The 27,978-nt window shown below is 37.2% G+C and overlaps 1 protein-coding gene across 1 annotated transcript; it reads right to left on the reverse strand.

Annotated features, from left to right (window-relative positions):
• Window positions 1-55: 55 nt before the first annotated feature.
• On the reverse strand, window positions 56-27,608 carry LOC140235875 (uncharacterized). The gene is made up of 10 exons (XM_072315869.1): window positions 27,254-27,608; window positions 25,172-25,513; window positions 24,279-24,404; window positions 23,659-23,745; window positions 18,901-20,480; window positions 17,875-18,036; window positions 10,733-10,915; window positions 6,751-6,936; window positions 1,837-1,905; window positions 56-157 (listed from the first exon to the last, which is right to left on the reverse strand). Exons 1-10 carry the CDS (start codon window positions 27,606-27,608, stop codon window positions 56-58), a joined length of 3,192 nt encoding a protein of 1,063 aa, XP_072171970.1.
• Between the last annotated feature and the right edge of the window lie 370 nt (window positions 27,609-27,978).

Consider the following 27,978-nt stretch of genomic DNA (forward strand, 5'->3'; position numbering starts at 1 on the left):
TTTTTTTTTTCTAGTCCTCTCAAGAAACCAACTCCGTGAATAAGAATATGCTTCCTTAGCTGTTTGTTTCATCCGAAGATTGCACATTTTCTTGCCAAGAACCCTGGTCACTTTCGCGGCTGCTGTCGCCTTCTGAGGCATTCCAGTCACTGAGTGTCTATTGGAGAGTGAGAGGAGATTGAATAGAATGACCGAGTTTTGTTAGTTCGTTATAGATGACTTGTACATGTTTCTCTGATCCAAATAAGGTACCTCGTTGACATGAACTCTTATCGTCAGCATCGTCAGTGTTAATTCGCAACTTGTGTGATATCATCTTTAAAGTTCAGCCAATTTTTCGCCTATGGAACTTCGCTCTGCACGTTTTAGGCAAATATGCGGTGTTTCATGTCGTCGCTTGAAATTACTTCGCCTTCACTAATTACACGGCCTATTATATCTGACACTGAAGTTAGCAACCTACATTTTGCGCAAATCTGAAAGCACCATAATAAGACGGCTACTTCCATTTACATTTTGCGCAGGCATATATTTCAATCAGTTGTGTATCGTGGTGATTTAGAAACATTCATCTCTAGCAATGTCTAGTTTAGGAAATGATATCCAACTCGCATGCCGCTGCTGAAATTACTTTTCGAGATCTTCGTGACGTGCGAGTTGACGTCGATGTCATCGCTTTAGGGTAACTCACGTCATTTCCTAAACTAGACATAGCTAGAGATGAATGTTTCGAAATCACCACGATACACAACTGATTGAAATGTTTTATCGCCCTCCCTCGTTCTATATTGTTTAATACATCTTTTTCTAATTCATGCTAAGAATTTATTCCCTAGTACTCGGTATTTTTGGAATGGAACAAATTTCTTGAACTGAAGTGTATTGTGTCCTTACGTTAACTTTTTTTTTTCTGCTGAAGTTACTGACATTACGTCATTATAGTATACCTTTTTTTAATGAGACGGATATATGTAATGTAAAACCATAAAACGCAACGTTGATGTATTTTTACATTTTGTTTTCCATTTTTTCTCACCTTTACTTCCTCTTGTTTCACTTCACTGATCACCATTACGGTATTGATATAATATATAATTATAATAGAAAAAAAAACTAATTGTACTGGGTTGAGACTGCAAATCGAAATGGGATTTCTTAAATTATCCTGTAGCAAATGGAAAGTATGCTACTGAGAATAAACGGTCTAAATTGATTGGGAAACGTATACCACTCGTACGCAATTAAATATAAACTATTCTTCTTTGGCCGACTATGGCTTCAGCACGTGTTTGGTAGCAATTTGCACTAATTCACTTTTGAAGTCGCCCGTATTTCCTTATGTCATGTTCGTACCCATTTTGACTTAAGGTTGAAACATTTTCGAAGTTGCCTCTAAACGTCTGCCCTGGCATGAAAATCTCAAAGGTGCATAAAAAGCCACTGGCCAGATCTTGATACTGTCTTCGTGCAATCTGGGGGACAAATTATGTCAAAAATTAAGTTGTGAATAAAAATGGGCGGACCACATTTATGATCGACAGCAACGCAATTTAGATCAATTTATTGGACGGAATCTTCAAGACGTATACTAGTACCAACATGATGTCGTCATCACAGCATGACACAGCATAAAATCTTTACTGAAAAAAAAAAAATGGCTATCAAAAGTAAAATGCACGAAACTGTCTCATAAAGGGGTTGCAAGATGAAATGGTTTTAATAAATGTGTGCACTATTTAACAGAGCCTTCGATTTGATATCTTTTTGTTCTGTTTCTCCAGCTAGGCAATGCTAGTTCATCACTAATTGATGAAATGAAAAAAAAAATATGTATACCTCTGTGCCTCCTTGATAGTCACTCAGCAACTCGCTTAACGGCTTGTCATCGATGGTGATGCACTCCACCTGTAGCATGATGACCAATATGAAAAAACACATAATAATGAATGATATATATTATATGATATATATATACATATATATATATATATATATATATATATATATATACATATATATATATTCATATATATATATATACACATATTTATAACTCATATATATATTTATATATATATATATATATGAAGAGTTTGTTTGCAAAAACCGATAAGTCCATATTTGCCAAATGGAGATATTTGCGATTAAAGGTCAAGAAAAATAAAGAGAATAATAAGAAAATTTCAGCTTCTTTTGACCAAAACTTGAAAAATGTACCACTACATGTAGTGACCAATATATCATTTAAAAGGTATTATTTTGTACTTTATGACAGAGACCGTACTTCAAAATCCTCAAAAATGGACTTATCGGTTTTTGCGAACAAACTCTTCATATATATATTATATATATATATATATATATATATATATATATATATATAAACAGGGTGGCCCAGAAAGAACGGAACACCTAAGATCTTTATTTTCACCAATATTGTTGCAAATGTGTCATTATTTTGCATACTATTGGAAAGGCCATTCTTCTTCCAATACAATGACATCAAGTTCTTTAATTTTAGTTAATGTGTTATGATTTAGGACCATTTTTGTTAACCCTTGCAAATTTCAAAATGTGATCATGTTGCACTCTCAGAGATACCGAAACCAGCGACAATTCGGCTTGTCGCGTTCACAGTGTGTGGAATGTGGGGCGGACGGTGTGATTGCCATTGTTCGCCCCACTACTTGGGTACCAACACAAAAGTTGTGCGAGACTTGACCAAACAAAGTCAAGAAGCCTCGCGACAGATTTGTAGCGCGAAACTTCGAGGGGGGGGGGGGGGATCCCCCCGTCCTTATGTACAATTGTATGTATGTATGTGCTTACATGTAGGGCCTACATAGTAGGGTACCTAAGGGGGGAGGGGGTCACCGTACACCCCCAGGACTCCTCAAAACTTACTTGACTTTGTTTTGTTGAAGTCTCACGCAACTTTCGAGACCATATTTGCAACTTCCCAGCATACTTTTGCGAAGTCACGCCCATTTTAGTATCTGAATGTCGTCCCAAAACGGGCACAATTTTGTGCATTTGTGTACATTTCCTATGGAAAACAGTGCTCTGTCATGAAAGTCATGAAAACCTGATTATTTTTACAATTAATCACTTTCATTGATTACTTTTGTGCTAGTTATGGTAGAAAAGTGGTCAGTGACAATTTCCAATAGAAAAACAAAGAAAAAACAAAAGTTGAAAAAGTTGAAAAACAAAGAAATACATAAGAAATTATGAAAAACAATAGAATACATTACATTTCACCTAGAACAGCCACTTTTCGCTCCTGTTAACATCTTGATTATGTTTTGGTATGTCATGAGGATCCTGAAAATGTAAGTTTCGAGGAGTCCTGGGGGGGGGGGATGCACGGTGACCCCCCCCCCCCTCCCCTTAGGTACCCGACTACACATTCCACGCATTGTGAACGCTACTGGTTCTATGACAAGCCGGATTGTCGCTGGTTGCGGTATCTCTAGAAGTGAATCACTTTTTTGAATGATCACATTTTGAAAATTGCAAGGGTTGACAAAAATGGTCCTAAAATCATAACACATTCACCAATTTAAGAACTTGGTGTCATTGTATTAGAAAAAGAATGGCCTTTCCAATAGTATGCAAAATGATGACATATTTGCAACAACATTGCTGAAATTAAAGATCTCATGTGTTCCGTTCTTTTTGGGCGACCCTGTATATATATATATATATATATAGAGAGAGAGAGAGAGAGAGAGAGAGAGAGAGAGTAAGAAAGAGAGGGAGAGCTTGCTTCCAAAAGGAGCTGAATCCATCATTTTTCAATTTAAGCGCCTTTTGGAAGCACGCTATTCATACAGATTTTGATATTCTCTGAAGGAAATCGTTTCCTGGCAGCATACTCAATATTTGAATCTCGTGTTTTTACCAATATGGAATGACACATCCATCTTCAATGCCACTGATTGACAAAATAATTGCCATACATCCAATTAAATAAGCACTGAATTGATCAGTGTTTTAGTAGTAGTCATGATTACAAGTCATGGGCAGGTGATTCGAACCTACGACCTCCTGATCTCCGGATAGGCGTCATCTCCACTATAGACAACCGAGCTTTCACCCGACACCAAGTGTTGGTTCTTATCCTTATAGCATGAAGCGGGTACTGCGTAATATTATTCAAGATTCGCAGGTTCGAATAATACACGAGTACATACACCAATGAGTTTTTTTTATTATTATTATTATGGCTACTACTAGAACAATGATCAATTCATTGCTTGTTTACGTCGATGAAGAACAATCAATTGCATTAAAAAGACCTTAATGGAAGAATATCACGAATTTGAACATCCACCTTCGTTGCAAAGAAGTATTCATTTTGATACATTATTCTTTTACAGACATTCATTGATTGTCGAACGTTGGCACGGATTGAGTTTACACACGACTAAAATGTCACGCTTGAGACGTTTCCTTTTTTGTCAACCTTTACAACATCTTATATTGGAATTGGGGAAGTGTGCGATTATATTTCATGGGATTGACAGATTTCGTTAACTAATGCAACCGGAATGACATTAGTATACTGCATGGTGAAATAAATCGAAATATCGCGCTCAAGGTAATCGATGACCCCCCCCCCCCATTGCGAACGGTTCGGTGTAAAAATGGCAGAGGTAAAAATGGCAGGGGTAAAAATGGCAGAGGTAAAAATGGCAGAGGTAAAAATGGCAGAGGTAAAAATGGTAGGGGTAAAAATGGCAGAGGTAAAAATGGCATGGGTAAAAATGGCAGAAGTAAAAATGGCAGAGGTAAAAATGGCAGAGGTAAAAATGGCAGGGGTAAAAATGGCAGAGGTAAAAATGGCAGAGGTAAAAATGGCAGGGGTAAAAATGGCAGAGGTAAAAATGACAGAGGTAAAAATGGCAGAGGTAAAAATGTCAGAGGAAAAAATGTCAGAGGTAAAAATGTCACAGGCAAATAATTATGTCAGTGGTAAAAATGTCAGAGGAAAAAATGCCAGAGGTAAAAATGTCACAGGCAAATAATTATGTCAGTGGTAAAAATGTCAAAGGTAAAGTTGTCAGTGGTCGAAATGTCAGTGGTCAAAATGCTAGAGATAAAAATGCCATTGATAAAAATGTAGTCGTTGAAATGCAAGAGGACGAGGTAAAAGTGACAGGTTTTTTCTTCATGTTTCTGACACCTTTCTCGCAATACGCCCTTTTCGTGCCTTCTAAAATAAAGCACGGAGAAGACCGGGGAGAAACGGGACATGGGGAGAAATACGGGACAATCGTGTAACTTGAAAAATGCTTGGGCAGTCAACAATCCAATTATATCAGTAAAAAGATGAGCCTCTGTACACCTGAAAATGGACATATTAACCACTATATGTACAGCTCTACAGGTATCTTGTCAGTAAAATATCAAACTTACTATAGATCTGGTAGGTCCTATACTATGTTAATAGGTATTTTAATAAGTGTGCAAACTTCTGAAAATAAAATTGCTTGATAAGAGACACGCAGGTATGAAAAATTGGCAGGGATCTTTTACTGTCTTTGTTACCACTAGGAGAAATTTAAAAGGGCAGTGTTACATTTCTCCCCGCGGCACATGTAATTCCTACTTTGGTCATGATGGTTATGCAATTTCTCTCAAGGTTGTCTCATTTCTCCCCGTTTGATGTCCCATTCCCCCAAAATAAGGGGTTAAACAAATCATTAATTACACGAAAATGTTTTATATATAAAGGGGTATCACCAAAAGACTCTTAGTGGGGCAGCTTAGCAAACCTATCGTGCATTTTGTGATACAAGCACCAAATTTGGCACAAACATTTTCAGATATTGGGTCACTTGGAATTCTCTCTTTGTGTCCGCCATATTGGATTTCAAAATGGTCGCCATTTGAAATCTACAGTTGCGATTATCTCTGGGTCTAATGGTGCTATTGACCTGACTCTGGTTTGTTCAGGGATTTTCGCCCATGCTTTGGGGCAACAGCTAAGTTTGAAAGGCATCAAACATTTACGTTTTTTTTTTTTTCGCCTGCGGATTCGTTCAATAATGATTGAAAGAAATCCCATGGCAAACTATCGGTTTCTTTTCTCACTAGAACAGTTTATTGCTAAAATTCATCTTCATCTTCATCTTCATCAGTTTCAATAGGCATAAGTTTGTAAAGTGACCACAAAGTGTTTATTAAACGTCGAGATATTTGTTTTTGCGCCATGTGATACTTGAACAATGTAATAAAATAGTTTGCAAGAGCTTACTTAATGTCTGCCGATACATCTGCTGTAGTTTGTTTTCTGAGTTTTGTATTTTTACTTCTACATTATGTCGCGATCAGGCCTTGTGAGATAAATAGGCTCCTACGAAACCTGAATGTCAGAAAATAACATAGAACAGGTGAAAAATTAGCGGTTTGCTTCGACTATGTCTCCTTCACTTCTTTACACTAAACAGTTCAAAAAAAATAAGAAATAATGACAACATACTAGCCTGGACGTGAGCGGAATTCGTTTGTTGTGTAAGAGTGTGTATGTGAGAGTATGTATATCTGCGTATAGAAGTGGTCATTATGTTTATACCAAAAGTGGGTTCGTGTGTGTGTGTGTGTGTGTGTGTGTGTGTGTGTGTGTGTGATAACTTCATTGGGCGAAGCAACGTAGGATTTTACTGTTTAAAGGCTTTGCAGCATAGTTGGACCCCCTTATAATGATAGATAACAGTTTGACAGATGACAATGACTGATTCTTACTCTACAGCTTGAAGCCTCGGAGGTAATTGTCGTGAAGAATGTCCTTGGCAGGTTCACCCAATTGATACTGGCAGATGTAAGATGGGGCAGACGACACAGAAATTCAGCCAAGTTTGCTGCTGCTGACTCTGAGACGAATTCCCCCTCTGACACGGTAGACGTGTTAAATATGTGAAGTTCGCTGATCTGTATCAGAAAGAGGAACAAATATCAGCCACAAATCTTTTACTCTACCGACCCATTTTCCTTCGTCCGTTTCTGATTCTCTCTCTCTCTCTCTCTCTCTTTCTTTCGAAATTTTCTGAGCATTCGTAACGTATCGTACACGTTACTGTGTTACAAAATTAATTAGTTATTGCTCTATGGAAGCAGACAACGAAATGGAATCCACTAAGTTGGGTCTTTGTTACGATCTTCGCGATGGAACACGTCGCAATAATGTTTATCAGTTTATAACATTAACTTACGATAAAAACAAACAAACAAACAAAAATCGCAATGTTTAGTATTGAGATACATTATTAAGTAATTTTTTTATGCGACATGGAATTCTTGTAGCAAGGTAACATTCCCTATGACTATTCGTCAATGACAGCAGTATGGAACAATGTAAAGCCTGGAGAAAATAAACCGTTTGACAAATGATAGGAAGGTGTATCATTGTTACTGTATGACTCGACGTCCTCGTAGAGTCATAGACACATGAGTAGTCTTCACGTTACAATATATTGTTTCCGTCTAGATTCAAATAATGAGTTGTGACTTGCGAATGCAAATTACTGCACCACCGCTTGCTTTTTGCGGTCTTTGCCAGCAAGGAAGTGATCACAAATACCTATCACATTTTCGCACACAGAGTCGTCCAGTGTCATTCTCGGTCAGAATATCTTTTAGTATCTTTACTCTATTCCATTTTATCGTAAATGAAGGATCCATTGTGCCGCATTACAAACTGTAGCATTATGGAGTCGCACACGTAGCGTGCAGTGTTTGGGATTCCAAGATTTCAATATACAGTGTACTGTACGAGAAACAAAACTCATGATCCCGAGCACCTTATTTAAAAGAGTTTTACTGGTCTATAATATATTGTGATCATTATTTAGGCCTTATACGCTCCTTTAAGACGTGAAATAGCTACAGCCAGTGACGTCGTTGGTTGTTTTTAAAACTAATTTGCTGTAGAGATCAAAGCTCCGGACATAAGCTATGTATTTGCATCATATGGGCACAATGAACTTATACACACATACACACACACACACACACACACACACACACACACATTTTGTGAACGAATGGTACATTGAAACCGAGGTCCGTGCACTCTCGTACGTCTACTGCATGCAAACATTTAAATCACTCAAAAAATATCTATACCTGTTAATCTATTATAATTATAATGTCATTTATTCAACCTTAACAAAACGATTACTTTTCTATTTGAATACAAGAAAAAAATACATTTGCTTATTTGAAGCCAACATTAACATAAATGATTAGTTTTGTTTAGTTCTTTTATTTATTATACATAAAATGAAATAAATTGAATTGTATTTGCTAAAGTCTTTGTTTGTTAACCCGACACATGTATGTTTGTCTGTGTGTCTGTGTTTTAGTAACGATATTATCATTTTTCTTCTCCCTTCCTGTTAAAAGAAAAAAAAAATTCCTGGGAATAGTACAGCGCCACCTGCACAACGTTACCGCATTTAGGGAGCCCTCACTGACCTCACTTTCAATCTCCCTCTCCCTCCCTCCCTTTCTCTCTCTCTCTCTCTCTGACTCTCCACCCCCCCCCCCCCTGCTTGTGCAATGTTTGTTTCATGGCAAAAAATCCACAATGAAACTTGTGTGAAAGAAATATTGTATCATTAGTAAAGAAAAGAATGTGTAAAGCACAACCGGATAACGGAAAAAAAAAAACCGCATTGCACTAATGTCTTGATTTCCATACTTTTGTCACTGTATGAAAAGCGTTCATACCTATTCTTTCGTTTATACATTGAATTTCATAACGCTGACTTTGGAGGACTGGAGTTACAAATAAAGTTATGTCAATATCAAATAAGATAGGATTGATTCGCTAAAGGTGTCACTACACTACCCTACAATACAGACTCTTTTTCATCTATATCGGAAAAAAAAATCATTCCTCTCCTAACACTGCATCACTCATATCAATTATATTTAAATACTACATGTACATACCTGACATGATGATGCTAAGGAGGCGGCTGTTGAGAAGAAACTATCGGGCAAGTAGGGGCACCACAGAACGAGCTTCGAAATATGTGGCATAGCACACACCCATTTGGCCAAGTCTCCTCCCACCGAGGACTGACTTAGGATATCATCATCACTGCTGCTGCTAAGATTGAATTCCAGATCTTCAATCTGAAGAAAATAACAGAATAGAAATGTGAAACTTAAAAACAGAGATTAATGAAAAGGTGTGAAAATGGGAAAGAGGAATGGTTGAACCCGCAGAAAAGAAACCATTGTAGAGGTGGATCAAAGACTACCATAATATGATGTAATGTGGCACATTTCAAAGCTATAGACATAAGATCTAGCAATATATTTCTATTTTTCTACTTAATCAACACAGTAATATGATTTTTTTTTTGCGATAACATTAATAACGACGTTATTTGAAGCAGCATAATGTACTCCCCCGTTTGTTTGTTTGTTTTTTGTTTTGTTTTTTATACATAGGAGTGTACAAAACCAACCAGTTGAGTCAGTGGATGAAAGATGGCTTCGTCATTCCCTAAAGCCCGTGATCTTTATACTAAAAGGCAGTTAACATTACTCGCTTTTCTACCGTTCTTGGTCAGGTTCGGATCAGTGCATGTATTGCCAGTCATAACGATCCACATGTACACCGAGTGAATCAAAGTGAAAATGATATCATAAAACATAATGAATAATGGGTGAAATTGTTAAAAAGATAAGACGACCCGTGTGCACTAAAAAAGGCGGGACAAAACTGGACGACATAGTCGCAAAGTCTCGTTGAACAGTAACAAGACATGTAAGAGGAGTAAAGTCGCGTCATATTTTATGAAGGCAATCTCCAAAGTAAAGAACATTGTTGAACATTGTTATTGAACATTATTGTTGCCTAATCAAGAGGAATATATTGTTAGTGGACAATTTAACATTGTAATGTAGCTATGAAATGCAAGCAGGATACAATGTACTGTTTGATTTATTTATATCGTTATTCCGAATTAACCAGGCTCCCCGACTTTAACTGAAAAAGTGTGATGCATACAAGAGAATGAGAAAATCAAACGTGTTTTTCAAGAGAAACAAAACTTTCGAGCAAATAGCCAGTAAATTAAAGGAAGAGAACAATAAAGCAACATTTCTAATTGTCTTCCTTCTACTTCATCTACAATGTTTGTCTCCACATAAAGTAACTCCCACATAATAGCGCCCTCACGCTGTACATTGATCACTTCTGTCTGTCTGTGACTGCAGTCAAACTCGTACAGTGCGCTGCTCCCTATAGCAAGCTTCGATCTGGGTACCTGGTATATGAATCTAATAAACTATCATTCTTATTAAAGCAGTTCATTATGCCAGGTCAACTTCTTTAAAAAAGTATATTATGTCGATATGGCTGCCTGACGTATCTTGCTACGTGACTTCCGAAAACTCATGCTGTCATGATGACATACAAATCTTCCAAGTCTGCTTCCTGAAAAAAAAAGTAATGGTCATGGTGACATAAAATTTATCTTGTTATACAAATGCTTTCGTTCATAGTACATTGAATGCCATAATGCTGAGGAGGACTCGAGTTACAATAATGTCTTAACAATATCAAGTAAAATAGGATTGATTTGCTATTGAAAGGAGTCACTGCACTATTCTACCATACATTTTTTTTTTCATTTCTGGAAAAAAAAAAGAAGTAAAGTCCTCTCCCAACACTACATGACTAATATCAATTATAGCAAAAACGGCATACCTTGCATGATGATAATAAGGTGGCGGCTGTTGAGAGGAAACTATTGGGCAAGTAGGGACATTCGAGAGTGAACTTCGAAAGACGTGGCATACCACACACCCATTTGGCCAAGTCTTCTCCCACCGAGGACTGACTTAGGATATCATCATCACGGCTGGTAAAACTGAATTCCAGATTTTCAATCTGAAGAAAATAACAGAATGGAAATGTGAAATTTAAAAAAAGAGATTTATGAAAAGGTGTGAAAATGGCAAAGAGGAATAGTTGAACACGAAGAAAAGAAACCATTGTAGAGGTGGATCGAAGACTACCAATAAAATTATGATGTATTGTGGCACATTTTAAAGGTATAGACATAAGATCAAGCTGTATTTTTTTTTCTACTTAATCAACACAGTAATATGATTATTTTGCTATAACACTAATAACGACGTTATTTGAAGCAGCATAATATACTTCCCCGTTTGTTTGTTTTTTTTTTATACATAGGAGTGTATCGACAGAACCAACGAGTCAGTGGATGAAAGATGGCTTCGTCATTCCCTACAGTCCCTGATCCTCATAGTTAATGGCAGTTAATACCACTTGCTTTTCTACCGTTCTTGGTCAGGTGCGGACCAATAAATTTATTGTCAGTCATAACGATCCACATGTACACTGACTAAATCGAAGTAAGAAATGATGTCATAAAACATAATGGATATTCTGGGTGAAATTGTTAAAAAGATAAGATGTGCACAAAAAAAAATAGTTGGGACAAAACTGGACGAAATAGTCTCCTTGAACAGTAACAAGACATGTAAGAGAAGTAAAGTCGCGCCATATCTTATGAAGGCATTCTCCAAAGGAAATAACATTTGTTGAACATTGTTATTGAACATTATTGTTGCCTAATCAAGAGGAATATATTGTTAGTGGACAATTTAACACTGTAATGTAGCTATGAAATGCAAACAGGATACAACGTACTGCCTGATTTATTACATTTCGTTATTCGAAGCATCGTATTATACCGAATTAATCGGGATCCCCGACTTTAACTGAAAAAAGTGTGATGCATACAATAGAACGAGAACATCAAAATTGTTTTTCAAGAGAAACAAAAAATTTCGAGCAGATAACCAGTGCATCAAAGGAAGAGAGCAATAAAGCAACATTTCTAATTTCCTTCCTTCTACTACATCTACAATGTTTGTCTCCATATGAAGTAACTCCCACATAATAGCGCCCTCACGCTGTACATTGATCACTTAACTGTCTGTCTGTAACTGCAGTCAAACTCGTACAGTGCGCTGCTCCCTAGCAAGGTTCGATCTGGGTGCATGGTATATAAATCTAATAAACTATCATTGTTATTCAAGCAGTTCATCATGCCAGGTCATCTTCTTTAAAAAAGTATATTATGTCGATATGGCTGCCTGACGTATCTTGCTAAAAGTGACTTCCGAAAACTGATGCTGTTGTGATGACATACAAATCATCTTCCAAGTCTGCTTCCTGAAAAAGAAAAATTGTCATGGTGACGTAAAATTTATCTTGCTGTACAAAAGTTGTTTCCAAATGCATTCACACGTGTACACCTGCAGAGGCACTTACACTCTTTCAACAAGTAGGCCTACCCTTCACAAAATGTGAATGTCGTCTGTACTGGTACATGACAGTCAACTCGACCTCACGAGATAGTATATGTCGTTATGGCGAAATAAATTATCTTGCTGAGTATGATATGTTGTTACAGATGCAGTCAAATCCGTCTACAGGGGCCATCCAATGGAAACAACAAAAGTGGCCGCTATAGACAGGTCTGTGGCCATTTTTAATGTCGACACTTGCATTGTATTATAGCATAAAATACCGCGTGCTATTCAAACAAAAACCACAAGCAAATTAGTTTGCATGTGCAGCTATTATATGGAATGTGTGTGTGTGTGTGTGTGTGTGTGTGTGTGTGCACACTTTGCTTCATTTTATTGTTTTCTGGTTGTTGTTGTTGTTGTTGTTTTTTTTTTCCTATTTCTGTTCTTTTGATTTCTAAAACAACATTTCGGGCCTGAGAAACCGCACTGGTTCGTGCCGGTTTACATGAAAGGGGTTCACGAATGAATGTGAGGGGATTGATAATGTGCGAAACTGACATAAGCAACACACAATACCCAGACAAGTGACCTATTTATTCAAAGGTATTTTAATCTTGTTCAAATTCTAAGATGTTATTACGAGCTGTCTTTGTCTTTGTAGCATTTATTTAGAGCGACATTACTAGAGCCTAGTTCTAGTCAAACGTGTCAAATTAGCGGTATTCAAAAGACGGCTTTTCACGGCAAAGAGCTGCATTAATTTTGTCAATCATGTCTGTGTGGTTGTGACTGAGATAGGACTCGGGAGAATGTACGCAATGAAAAAGAAAGCCAAAGTATACTCACGGCTGATTCAACGGTTCAGCTATATATATATATATATATATATATATATATATATATTTTTTGCCACTGGTCGCGTTAGGCAGGTGACCGCTATATAAAGACTCTCATAAAGAAATTTCGTGCGGGGGATTTTCAGTGACCGCTATAAGGCAGGTGTTCGCCATAGATAGTTGGCCGCTAAAACAGGTTTGACTGTAGTTAATTACAAATTAAAATACCATTCTACTTGATGGCGAGATACTTAACCTGCAAATGACTATCAAAACAAGAGATTAGAAATACTACGAATAAAAGATATCACACTTACTTACTTGTAACTTGCTCTTCTTTTGCATAATTGAAAAACGTGTGGAACATCGACGATATATGTTACGATGAGATAAAAAGAAAAATGTTTCTCCCCGCTCTCATCTTTCTGTTGTGTTATGGTATCGAGTTGCTGTTGACAGTGTTGGTTGTTCTCTAACAATGAAGTTTTTCACATTGGTATCCCAAGAGCATCAATTTTTCCAAATTTGATTTTGTAGTCAGAGAATCCGCTGAACATATGTTGTTATTTCTGTTTTCCTGATATTACACTTCTTATAATGATAACGCTACCACGTGTCGTAAACGCACAAGCTATCGTTCCTAAAGCATCAGAAAAGAACGCATATAAATTGTTTTTTTTTTTCAAACACTTCACATCTTGCACAATGCATCACTGCAATTTGTCCCCTCATTCTTCTCTTTCTTTCTCTTTATCGCCACTCAGTAAGTTGTAATTTATATGTTATATTCTTAATGTTGTATTCTACATAGACAATAATTTCTGAGGCTATTGTCCTCGTCAGCGTTTGCTTATGATGATGGTCTCCTGAATTCTGTGCATCAAGAATAATTGCATAATTTGTTTTTGAGCAATAAATATACTGTAACGTATGTTTGCATAAATGTATGCACAAATAGTTTGTTTAGTTCTATTTTGCATCGTGTAAGGGGAAAAAGTAAAATATTTGAAGTAGTCATTTGTTTTAACTGCAAGATTCAAATTACACTGTATTCAATTAGTTTGTTCAATTGACTTTGTATTTCATTTATATATGACAAAGAAATTTAGAAATAAAATAAATCAATCAACCCCATTCAGTGGAAAATGACCAAACTCATTCCTTTATTCAAGTCAGGTGATAAATCTTGTCCTACAAATTATCGCCCCATTGCGATTTTACCCTGTGTTTCAAAAGATCTTGAACATAATAGTACAAAAGCAGCTTACAAGTTATTTAAAAACAAACGATCTGCTATCTACAGCACAGTCAGGCTTTCGAGAGAAACATTCTACCACCACTGCTTTGCTAAAAGTCACGGATGGCTCTTTGGTCGCCATCGACAGAGGTCTTTACACATCTTCATTGATTTGAAGAAAGCGTTCGATACGGTGGATCCTTTCATTATGTTGCAAAAGCTAAAGCGAATGGGGTTTTTCTGACGCTTGTCTTGCTTGGTTTTTAAATTCTTCTATGTCAATTTTTTTTTTCAGATATACTCCATGGTATCCCACAGTGCTCTATCCTAGGGCCAGTTCTTTTTGTGATTTATATTAATGACATTATCAGTCAAGTAAAGAATTGTCGCATTCACTTGTCACATAATGACCCTATCCATATTGAAAACGTTCTAAACAACGATCTTAAAAAGAATATCATGATTGGACGTGCATTAACAAACTTAGTCTAAATCTCCAAAAGACTGAGGGTTTTTTTTCACTGGTTATCGCTCTTTTTTATCACGCCGCAATGCCCTTCGCATAAAGTTATGCGGGCAGGCGACCAAACACAAAGAAACAGTTAAGTACCTTGGAGTTACACTTGACCAGCAATTAAAGTGGGATGTTCACATCATTACTTGGTAAAGCTGGTAAACTTGTAAAATATTTTAGTCGACTTCGTCATATTGTTAATGAAATATGCTTAAAACTATCATTATAATTCTCTTATACTCCCTCTGTTTGATTATGCCGATTTCATTTATGACTTGGCCTCGCTGAAATTATACTTCGCAAATAGAAAAGTTACAAAATAGGGCGGGTAGGATAATTCTTGGGATAAATCCATATAAGCACGTATCAAACCATGAAATTCATCAAATTCTAAACTGGGATTTTTTAAACGTAAGACGCAAAAAGCATTTAAATTCCATGGTTTCCAAATGTCTCCATGACTACATGTACAGTGCCCCATATCTTAAAGAATCATTTAACTTTATGTCTCGAAATCACTCTCTCCGCTCAAATGGTACCCTCTCACTGCCAAAACCCAGGACCGAATATTGTCGGAGAATGTCTTCGTACAGAGGTGCTTTCAGTTACAATAAATTACCTTCAGAGCCCAAGGGATGTTTGAGTGTAACCAGTTTTAATAAAATTATTAATGTTATTCTGAAATACCTTTGATTTAAATGTGGCCATAAAATAAACTGTACCTGTTATTTGTATTCCCTTTTCTTAATGTTCATATTAAGATAAATATCAAGCTTACAAAATAGGGTGGGAGGTTGGGGAGGTACTTAGGCATAATTCTTGCTCCCTTTTTTTTTTTTAGAAATTGTTGTAAAGTTATACTAATGTTTATTTTTTTTTTTGATTTGGGGTTTTTGTTTTTCTCATTCAATGTTTTCTACTGCATTTATAATTTACTCTGTTCCTGGACCCCTCGGTAGAACAGCTGTATCGTGTAGGCACAGCTGAGTAGGGCAATCCAGCCGTATTTAAAAAAAAAAAAAAAATCATTCTGTTGACTGTACGATTATTGTTTTGTTGTTGTTTTTATACGGAAAATAAATACTAAAAAATGATAAAAGGTGATTGCGTTTACATTTCTTTTTTTTTAAATCAAAGTCCCCCATACGAAAGTCATTTTTATTACTATTTGCCAAATGACTTAGTTCCAAAACGGACACTTTGTGCATATTATTGTCTTATCCCTGGATTGCCTTATAAACGCCCATTGGTTTAATATTGACTTTATCGTTCGCCATTAACGTCAGGCTTTGAACTCTGCCTTTCATTTGGGGTAAGTGGGGGTGGGGGGAATTATTTTTCACTCATTCACTTCTACACGGACACTGTGGCGAGGCTAGGATTTAGTTTCCATTTCGACAAGAGGTATTTACCCATGCATGATTGCCGCAAGAAATACTCACTGCACGTCATAATCCATTCGGTTTCTGATATAACTTCCCATTGTAGTAGAACATCCATTGTCCTAATCATGATAGTAAACAATCGCCTATAAATTATGTGCACAATCATGATGGGGTTCATTCGTCGCTATGTAATAATATGCCTGAAGTAATGCTTTAAGGCGGAATATATGTCAGGCGTTTCGAATGTAATTGTCAACTTTGTGTGCACTCTTAGATGGAGAGGTACCTTCACCTGCATGTCCCCGGACGCCGGATCTAACAAAAGCCTTCCTTCCTCCCCATCTTTGTAGCAGCTTTATACTGAGTGAAAATCCCTGTAAAGGCTCCTCTAGAACCCTGCATAACAATTACCGGGTTTGCATTGACTTTGCTGGATGATTGTCATTCGTTACGCAAATGAATAAAGTAGATTTAATCTTATAGTATCCACTTCGTGTATGTCTTTGCAAAGATATTCAGCAGAATAGCGAGGACAAGAATATGTTGAGGGCTTATTGCTGTTGGTCACAAAGAAGATGGGAAAACAACATATTACTCAATTAATTCTAATAACAAGCTTAGTTGACGATAAAGACGATGGCATTGAAAAGGATGCCAGGTGCGCCTTTCTATTGACCATAATATATTATTGCAGCCTTGTTTCTGTGTTGCCTTTTGCGTCTACAGGAAGTGACTACATATATAGCCATAGTTTACCGGGATACTTCGAGCGCATTTTTTTTTTTTTTTTTTTTTTTTGGGGGGGGGGGGGGAGGGAGAGTTGAAGAGCTGCAGCCAAAAATGGGGACAATCCTTCACCTTAAAGGCCCCTGAAATCTAAATGCATGTCGATTTGTGTTGATTTATGATGCCCTCAACATCACTTTTGCGGTGAAATGCATATCTAGAAACATTCCATATATTTTTAACGATGTTTCTATTCTATACAAGTTGACCTTGATTTCACTCAAACTTGCATACTATAATTTAGATCGCATTATGTTCTTCGTGAGTGGTTAAGGATTTTCCCTCTTAATGGTCACAATATATATATATATATGAAGGGTTTGTTCGCAAAAACCGATAAGTCCATATTTGCCAAATGGAGATATTTGCAATTAAAGGTCAAGAAAAATAAAGAGAATAATAAGAAAATTTTTGCTTCTTTTGACCATAACTTCAAAAATGTACCGTAGTGACCAATATATCATTTAAAAGGTATTATTTATTATACTTTATCACAGAGACCGTCCTTCCAAATCTTCAAAAATGGACTTATCGGTTTTTGCAAACAAACTCTTCAGATATATATTTTGAAACACCTACTATAACATGATCAGTATATGTTTTCAGATGTAACTTGGATTCTTTGTTCGAGAAGATTTTTTTTTTTCTGCAAAGAAACATTGCTCACACCTAAGATTGTTTTCTTTACATTTCTTATTATCATCCATTTAATGTATTTCCTCTTTGAAATATCTTAGTAACACTTCATCTGTAGTCTGTACATAATGCCATGTGTTGTAGATCATGATAATACATGAAATTTCTTACCAGACAGTTTGAAGCCTCTGCTCGGAGGATCTTGTAGAATTCCACGTGAAATTGTGAGTCAATTAGTCGTACTTTACGGAGTACACTGCTGGAGCACATGCCCTCCGCCAAGTCACGTGACACAGTTCTTCCGCACTTCATTTCGTCCATATTTAGCGATTGCTGATAGAACGAACATGAATTGACACTAGAGGAAATAAATTATTCTCAGAAAAATAAGGTTGATAAAGTACTCGCAGTTGACTGGAGGTTTGAAACTCACAGAGAAAAAAAAAAGAGGATCATTCTATACAGGTTCTACTCATATCGTCATTTCACTAATCACAACTCGGGAAGGAAAGAATGCATTTTCAGTTTGATGAGAAAGGTAGAGGGGCGATGAATATGATTGCATTACATCAATACTCGTGTTAGGTGCCCTACGTAGCTGTATGTTCAAAACACTATACACGATACTCAGTTTGACATCTCCCTGCACGGCGTTATAGCCAAAGTTGGATGTTTACTATAAAGGGCAGTTTGACAACTGCAACTCTCTCAAAGGGGTCTCATTTTAGTAGACGTTGAAACTCCGTGTAGTCCAATTATTTTGCAATAAGAATATTTTGCTTGACTCCTCATAACATTTTTTTCTAAAAGCTACGACGAAAAACGTTTCATACAATTTACCACCAAACGTTCTGATTAATAACAAGACATGAAATAAGTGCCATGGCAAGCCAGATTAAACTTACACATTAAGTCATCATAATGTATCATGCGAGGAGGGCAATTATTTTACATAACAATAATACTTAAAACGTTAATACAATTGCACAGAAAATTGTATATAAAAACGATTTCCCTATATAATAGGGCCGGTTCCAGGTCTAAAAAGAATGTTAATAAAGCTGTTGAGGTTGTAGATTATGCACTCAAATTCACACAGGGGAAACACACACACAAACACACACAAGGAATGTTATTTTCGTTCGACATAATATTTTCTGAAATATTTCATACCAATATTCAAGTTGTATCACTCACCACTTGGTTATAGCGCACCATGAACACCACTCCTGACACTAAGTGTTCTGGTGAATAGGACGTTAGTCTGTATTCATGCCATCGTTCTCCCACTGCCCTTGCTGCCTCCTCAGTATGACATTCAAACGCAGCGTCAACACAGAAATCACGTTTTTGATACTCATCGACAAGGGATGAAAGAGATAAAAGATTATCGATATTACAGTTTAACAGGCCTTTGATGATATCAAGGCCGACTTCATTCCCTGAAGCTGAGGTGAAGTAGAGTACGTAGCGAAACTCCTTAGGTCGACTAAGCAATTCGTTTTTCACCTCGTCGTACTTAGCACGGTCATTGTCGAATAAATATTCTATATATACCCCTGCAATATATTCTTGAAACAGTTTGTGGGGAAAGGAAACAGTTGATGTAACCAAGGATGAAATGTTGACATCGCGTCGACGTTCCCTTGGGATGACATCTTTTTCTATAGTCAAAACACCCACTCTACAGCATGTGACCATGGCATCATGACACTCTCTGAATTGTTCTTCAGGAAATGAGAGATTCCTGTCAAATAAACCCTCTAACGCTATCTCACTTATTTCTTGAATTGCCCTACCAGCTTCCTTTAAATGTTCAACAATGTTCTGATTCTCTAGATTTTCACAAATTTTTGATGCGTAGTGTTCTTTCAGGAAAAATACCATTTCTCCAAAGATCTGAGAGAAAGTGCGCAATTTTTGCATTTCTCTTCGCCTTTCTTCACTGAAGTCGTTCCACAGGAGGCAAAGCATTGCACAGTAAATAGGAAACGGGGCCATGTTCGACCGGATGACATCATTTTCCTGCATAAAACTGATTAAACTTTCTGCAAGATTGTCCTTCTCTCTAATCCGAAAGTACCTCCTAATATAAGTTGATAAATTTTCCTTGTTAAATCCTTCGACGTTTAGAAAAGTGTAAGTTTCGGCAAGACTTTTGTCCATCATGAATTCATTTGTCCTCCAAGGTCGTGTTGTCACAATTACTTGGCATGAATTGTATTGCTCTGTTCCTAGAATGCGAATGACCTCACTGCTGCTTGTTTTACTTATTTTTTCGTTAAACTCGTCGAAACCATTAAATATAATGAAAATCCTACTCAGATTTGTTGAAATATAGTCATCTATATTTTGCTTTGTTGCCGTATTTGAATGGGAGAGGTACGTTTTGACAAAACCACCAATACTTGTTGCGTTCTTGATATCTCGAAGAGGTATTAGGAGTACCATGTCCAGATCCTGGAGAATCCTTCCTTGGCACCAGTCCCAGGCAATCTTAGCGCAAAGTGTTGTTTTACCGACACCTCCCTCACCCTGGATCAGGAGGCGCTTTGAAAGATTGCCATTTTCCGAGTCTGTCAGAAGATCGTCGTATGTTATCAGTTTTTTGCTTTTGCTATTTCGGTGTATTATACTTAAATTCGTAAAGATATCATCCAGTTCAACACGTTCTATAAAGTTGAGTGGATCCACCGTGACCTTGCGTCGTGACACACGGTAATATGCCTTCAGATCGTCTGTGCATTGTTGTACTTGTGCCTTGGTAAGCGATTGTTCTAAGAAGAGAACCATAATGATTAAAAAGAGGATATTATTAACATATTCTTACGAATCCTGTTAAGACACAATTCATGATACAGCATTTACATCATAAGTTCTGTATATTCCATTTTTATTCATTCATCTTTGTGTATTGTATCGATTTACATTTATATTAATGTTTAAAGTAAACTGAGGTTCTATATCATGTCTGCTTCTCGTCCTCGCTCTATCCAGGGAGGTGATACACGTCCCTGCTCTATCCTTGTTCTTTTCGTCCTTGCTCGACGATCGGCCTCTGTCATCGTGCGATCCTTGCTACTTTACTTTCTCCTCAGAATGTCCTCTCGTGAATTTTACTTGTCTCAACTGCCTGTAGCCCTCCTTCTCGTTTTCTGCTGACTATTATTTCTCCCCCACGATATCTTTTCATTTCTGCTCGCTTGCACTTTCACCTCACCTTCCCTCGAGATTTCTCTGACCCTGCAGTTTCCGCGTCCGCGAGTAGTGGCCTCGTGTCGTAAAAAGCAAGGACGCCGCATGCGACCTCGCTCTTACGTAACGAGAGGACGCGTCCGTATGCGACCCCAGCTAAGGACAGGGTCGCGTGAGGACAGGGACGCGTAAGGACACGCCCTCTAGTCCATGGGCCAGGCCAGATATTGGTACCATCTGAGGTGGCAAAACCTTTTTGGTGTCATTTTGTTTGTCGGGCATAGATATGCTTATCAAGCTATGATAGCATTTCCAAATGAGTAGCTTAGTCATAGCAAATGAATGTTTAACCAATTTGGTCTCGTTGTTATATCCCTATACTTCTGAATCGAAACTAACCGCTACACAAAAGGGCTTTTTACACTTGTAAATTTTTGCTTAGCCCCGGACTATCGGTGGGGCTAAGGGGGGGGCCTTAGCCCCACCGATAGTACGGGACTATCCTTAGCCCACTTTCTGTTTACACTCGTTTTTGCCAAAGTGGGCTAGCCCCACCGATAGTACGGTACTATCTGGCCCTGCAAAATAGCAGGGGTTAGCACCGCAATTGCGGTGCTAGCACCGCAATTGCGGTGCCAAGCAAGTGAGTGTAAACAGAACGAAAAAATAATCCTGGGCTAAGCGACGGAGACGAAGTGCGACCCTCACTGACCAATCAGAAACGAGGTAATCAAGTGCTGCCGGTGCGTGCGTGTACGTGTACAGTACACAGCGTAATTATGAATATTCATGTGGTTTGGAAAGTCCGGGGCTAAGAAAGACGAGTGTAAAAAGGTCAGTTTTCTCCTTAGCCCCGGACAAGAGATAGTACGGGACTAATTGGCGAGTGTAAAAAGCTGAAAAAATTGGTACGGGACTAACGATAGTCCTGGGTCAGAGAAAGTCCGGGGTTAAGAAACACAAGTGTAAAAAGCCCTAATGAAGAGCACTGTCTTCTGTATGTTCCATAGAGCTGTAAAATACAGCTCTATGGTATGTTCACAGGTGTTCTATTGTAAACGCGGTGCGCTTAGTCTTTATTCAAGGCAGCGATCATAGGGAATATCCAAAGGTTATGATGTCCACAGCGCTTAGTCTTTATTCTAGACGGCGAAGGGAATATCCAAAGCGTATGATACAGTGTATATCCTTTTTATCTAAAAACAACAACAACAACAAAGGCAATTCTTCTTGAATTTTACCGTATCTTTCAATTATTTATCATTTTCCGGCGAAAACGCTACGGTGAAAACGCTGATACCACGCCAATGTCGCTTTATTTCCCTCCAACAATATAAGATAATGCAAAAACAATGTACCGGTACACTACGATACATTATAATGAATGATATTGTAAATGAATAGAGTGATTTTTGTTTAAAATCGATCTATTTGTTGATAGGTTTAGTATAAAAGCAGTATAGATAATCCCTTTTATGGGGAACTTTAGATATGATAACGGTACATTGGTCTAGATAAAGACTAATCGCACCGCGTGACAGCTGTGGACATCATAACCCTTTGGATATTTCCTTCGCTGCCTTGAATAAAGACTAAGCGCACCGCGTTTACAACAGAACACCTGTGGACATACAGAAGGCAGTGCTCTTCTTTGTATAGCGGTTTAGTTTCGATTCAGAAGTATAGGGATATAAAAACGAGACCAAATTGGTTAACAATTCATTTATTATGACTAAGCTACTCATTTGGAAATGCTATCATAGCTTGATAAGCATATCTATGCCCGACAAACAAACTGACACCAAAAAGGTTGTGCCACCTCAGATGGTACCAACAACCCATTTTTCGGGTCTTGGCCCATGGACTACTCGTCCTCGTAGTGATGGACGGCGACAGCTGGCCGTAATGTCATATTGCTTTATCACAGGAAGGCCACTCTGGCGGCCGCTAACAAGCGACCTCAGTATAAATAGACTTGTTTGTGCCTAGTTGAGGAGCTTTTCGTTTAGGAGTTTCATCATGTAGATCAATAAGTTTTTCGTTGTAATTTTCGTGGTGGAAGTAACTTTCTTCACAAATAAATTGGACAAACTCCATATTATGATGCCTCCTGTGGTCTTTGTGACTTGTGACTCTAATATGTCTTGTTCCGCAATAACTTACAATTAATTACATATTACATATTTTCCAGTACACTAGCTACCAGTAGGCACGCTTTCCAACCACATAACGGATTTTGAGGAGAGTAAACGAGGAACGGAAAGTAAGTACCCTCAGTATACCGATCGCCCTCTCCATACCAAAATTTCGTTACAATATGAGTGTACATAAACACCCATAGACATGGCGAGAGAGAGAGAGAGAGAGAGAGAGAGGGGGGGGGGGCTGGAATACGATTTATCGTTCTTTCTACTAACTACATTACATAGTACAGCTACATCATTGTACAAAGAATGTAGTTAAAAGAGATGGGGTGTCATAATGTTGAAAATATCAAAGTCACTTTGGATAATTGAAATGTGCACTTTTTTAAAAAGAACTACGCAAGATTGTGATTATCTCATATTTTTTTCTTACTCAGCATTAACTCTTCTTCCTCGTGAAATCTCTCCCGCATGTTTGGTCCTCTCAAGCCATCACTTTCCTCATGACATTGCTCTGGTGTGGTTGATGCCCTCAAGCCGTCACTTTCCTCATGACATTGCTCTGGTGAATTTGATGCCCTCAAGCGGTCACTTTCGTCATAACATTGCTCTGGACTTCTGTTTGGTCCTCTCAAGCATTCACTTTCCTCATGGAATCTCTGTGGTATGTTGGGTCTTCGCCAGCAGGGGTTCCAGCCACATCCTGAAAAATTACCATCATCAATAACAGCAAGAGCATCACTATAAATGAGCATTTTATATATATATATATATATATATATATATATATATATATATATATATGCAGTATACCAGGGGCGCAACTTATTTTCAAAACCTTTTTTTGTTGCCTCTCTTTTCAATACCAGATTCTCAGGCCAACATCATCATTTTTTTTTTTAGCAATTACGCTTCGATGTTTGGTCTGATGCATTGACCCTTCATGAATGATATTATTTCTTCTATTTAACGTAGAGTAATCATCATTGATAATAGATCTGCAAGTTCTGCTTACATGGGACATTTTCTTTTCGGTCCCCGTAATGTTGACAGACATTAGTAATAATTGTATTGTTTGTATCAAAATTATGAAAAATCCATGTTATAAAACCAAAGAAATACACACCTATACGCACAAACACATGTACACTCACATCACACACAGACACAAACGCGCTTAATCATTAACGCAACAAGATATTCAAATATCTAACCTCAAAGAAATTAAACCAATACCTTCTCGCTGTAGGTAGTCCGGGTGTTTGCTTTGCAGATATTTCCCAAAAGAGAGAAATAGGATGACTATGACAAAAGGCACACCAATAGTGAGTCCAATGATGAGACCAGAATTAACACGTTTTCCTGAAAGTTGGTAAAGACACAAATCAAACACGTTTTCATTCATTACTTCATTTAGAAGACAGTAAAATAAGCACATATGAATACTTAGATATACAATACAAACTTAATACTTTAGTATAGTGTTTGAGTGTGTGTGTGTGTGTGTCTGTGTGTGTGTGTGTGTGTGTGTGTGAAAGAATATGTTTGATAATGAAAACAAAGTGATTGATTGCCTGAATACATATCATCACTATGATGACAACATTACTCAAAGGACACACTTATAATTCAATGATCTTATCAGACCGACACCTGTGAGTCATATATGGCCAAAGAGCTCGATACTGATAAAACGTCCAGGTCCATGAGTCACATAGCTGACTTGTCATACAGCCTGTCAGCTTAACATCAGGTAAAAAAGGTCAAGAGACCGGCACTAGGCAAACAAGGCCTACACTTCATAGGCAAAAGAACAAAACAAAAACAAGACAAAGCAAAACAAAACAAAAAAGTAGGTTTCTTCTTCTTCTTTGTTCTCTTCTTGTCCTCCTACTTTGTATTCTTGGTAATTGGTAAACATTTCTTTTGAATACATCTTTTTTTTTAATGGTAAATTGGAGACCAGTAAAATAGACACTTTTGTGCGGAAAGGTTACTTTGCTCAAAATATGAATGAGCGAATTATACTTCCACGTTACAAGTTTTAACAAGAACATTGTTTTAAGTAATATTAATAATTGTTTGCCAGCTATCATTCAGAAACTTAAAATTGGCAACAATTCAAGAACCTGATAAAGGCAGAACTGTGATTTCTCGAGTCGACGTTCCATTCAGCGAGTCACCGGCAGCAACGCACATGAAGGTTTGCTCTGTCCCGTGATTGGCTGAAACAGCAATTGTCTCGAACCTCTCGTATGTGCCGTCAGAAAGTGTGTTCTGTTGTGAAACCACAGAATTCAGTCTCTTTCCCAACTCCTCAGTCCATAGCATGGAAATGTTAGGTTTGAATCCACTCACGGCACAAGTAAAATTTATAAAAGGGGTGTTGAAGGGAAATTGATATGTACACCGGCTTTGACGAGATTGACTTCTATCAGCACACTCCTTAATCGTATGTCCTGATGCCATCGCTAGGAAAATAAGAAAATCATTTTGAAAGGACGTATATGTTATACGTATCCTAATCTTTACTTGGCAAATAACTGACATGCTATGTAACGAAGATGTAACGAAGAGTTGTTTCCGCTTTTGTATTTTTTTTTCTTTGGATTTGCCATTTTACAAATGAGACTACAACCTGAAAAATGCTCACATGAGAACCACAAGCATGACAATTGGATGATAACGAAAAGTAGACAAAACTCACCTCTTTACGTTTATATAGCTTTATATACCTAAAGTATACCTAAAGATTATCAAGTAATATGATAAACATAAAAAGGAACAGCGTAACAACATGGAACGAAAAGAAAAAAAAATCATTATTCATAGTGCAGATATAAAGCTAGTAAAAAATAAACAAGTTTCAAATTATGCGAAATGCAAATGTAAGACAAGTGACTGAACCTGTCTGAGTATGTCTTTTACAAGTGAACATTTTGTTTGTCATAGAAATCTCAGTTATCAAAAGTCGAACTTTGTTTTAAACTTAGTGGCTACTATGGTAACGCCTTTGTAGAAACTATTTTTTTAGGGAAAAAAAACGTAATATAATTTGTATATAAACATTATTCATGACTGTTTTATACAGAAAGTTCACACAATAACTGTCCACAGATCCTAAAAGAGCAGACTCTAAGCTTTAAAATGATGTATAGCTTAATTGAAAAGAACTCTCATAACCTATTTGAATATTGGAAAGAAAGCACACACTCTGTATAAGTGTGAACCGAGAAAAGAGACTCTAAAGTACAGGATCTATTGTCTGTTCAGGCGCTAAATTTTTACCAAACCGTGCTAGCTGTGCGACGAATGGGACAAAAAACAGGATGTAAACAACTGGGGCAATAGCAATGAAGAAATTATTAGATTAAGTTGAAATTATGGATGCTCTATAACCACAGTAGCTATATCCCTTCAAAAGTTGTCAGACTTGAAAGTGAAGAGTGTGCAAAGGGTTATCAAGAAATGAAAGGAGGCGTTTAAGACATACCTGATCTCAATACTCTTCAAAAAAGAGTTGCGGCAAAACTGCTAAATACACACTTTCCCGTTCATTTTATGATCCCAACCTTAAGAATAATGTAGAAGAAGGGTAGTTCTTTCAGAAAATATGAAAAACTCAAAACTGACTTAGTTGACCCGTCTCACCTTTTTTGAGTCCTCACATAAAATCAAGGGGTGCGACTCTTTGTTCTTTTGTGATGCACGGTCACATGTTATATACATACATTTTTTTACAAAGTTTTCCCTACTTTCTTGATTTATCTTTTTGCTGTGAAAATTGTGATATGAAAACAGTGTAGCAAATCTAATACAAAATGTATTGATTTATCAAAAAGAAACTAAACGGAAGGTTAAGCGTGCTTGTGAAAATTGCCAAAATGAACAAAATGTAAGCATGCTCTGAACAACATTGACATACGCTATATGACATGTTGTATTTCTTTCAAGCAGAAGGTTTAATTGCAATATTTAGTCTCAGTTATCCATCACCACAATTACCCTAGAAATTGGCTTAACTGCTATCATTGTTGTAAAGGTCAATGTGATACTATAATATTGTGACGAAATGTCACTGACATGTCGTTCTTTCAAGCTTAAGTGTCTAAAGCTTCTTTTTTTTTTCTATTTACCGGTAACCTAATTCATAACAATAATTATTTACCCTCTCACTTATGATGACATGAATAGAGACAGATGTTACTTACAGCTAATCGTTATGATGGTGGAATTTTCAAAACTTTGGGTGTTCTTCAGCAGCACCTGACAATAGTAACGTCCCTCATCTGCCACCTCCAAGCTCCTGATGACGAGGCTGAAATTCTTGTCGATATCAAACCGTTCCTCAAAGCTCTTCAAATTTCCCTCGAAATATTCAGCTTTACGCGTCTTCTGTTCGGGATTTGAGAAATCCTCCTTTTCCCAGTACATAGAATGAGGCTCCTCCTTGATATCACACCACAATGCGATGTCTTTTCCTTTCCATCCTTGAACGTTGGGGGCAGTCCCTACCACTGACGCTATACGGCAGAAATTAGAGTTCGAGTGATTGTATCCATGCATTGAGCTTCATACATATGGCTTTCTACTCTAAATGTCTTGTATACATGATACCTGTCATCATACCCCCCCCCCGAAAATTGGAGAGGTGCAGCAAAGAGATCCGAGTAATTTATTATTGTTGTTATTATTATTATTATTATTGTTAGTACTACTATTATTTTCATTGTTTTATTATTATAACAATAATTAATATTTAATGTTTGTTTAATAGATACTTTATTTTCTGCAAATCAACAAATCAATCAGCAAATCAATATACATAAGGCACATGATCATGAACATGTGGGAAATGTACAAAATAAATTCAAAACAGAGTCGTTTGACTTGCGTAAACAAAGATATAAAAGGTAATTAATGATACAATATACAG

The sequence above is a fragment of the Diadema setosum genome, chromosome 12 (genome assembly GCF_964275005.1).
Source record: "Diadema setosum chromosome 12, eeDiaSeto1, whole genome shotgun sequence".
In the NCBI taxonomy this organism is placed as follows: Eukaryota; Metazoa; Echinodermata; class Echinoidea; order Diadematoida; family Diadematidae; genus Diadema; species Diadema setosum.

Excerpts from the sequence above, each read along its gene's own strand:
- LOC140235875 (XM_072315869.1), bottom strand. The coding sequence starts at position 27,608 with ATGCATGGATACAATCACTCGAACTCTAATTTCTGCCGTATAGCGTCA. Across the intron at positions 1,906-6,750 it reads CCGAGGCTTCAAGCTGTAGA|GTGGAGTGCATCACCATCGA; the intron begins GTAAGAATCAGT and ends ATCATGCTACAG. Across the intron at positions 158-1,836 it reads ACTATCAAGGAGGCACAGAG|ACACTCAGTGACTGGAATGC; the intron begins GTATACATATTT and ends ACTCTCCAATAG.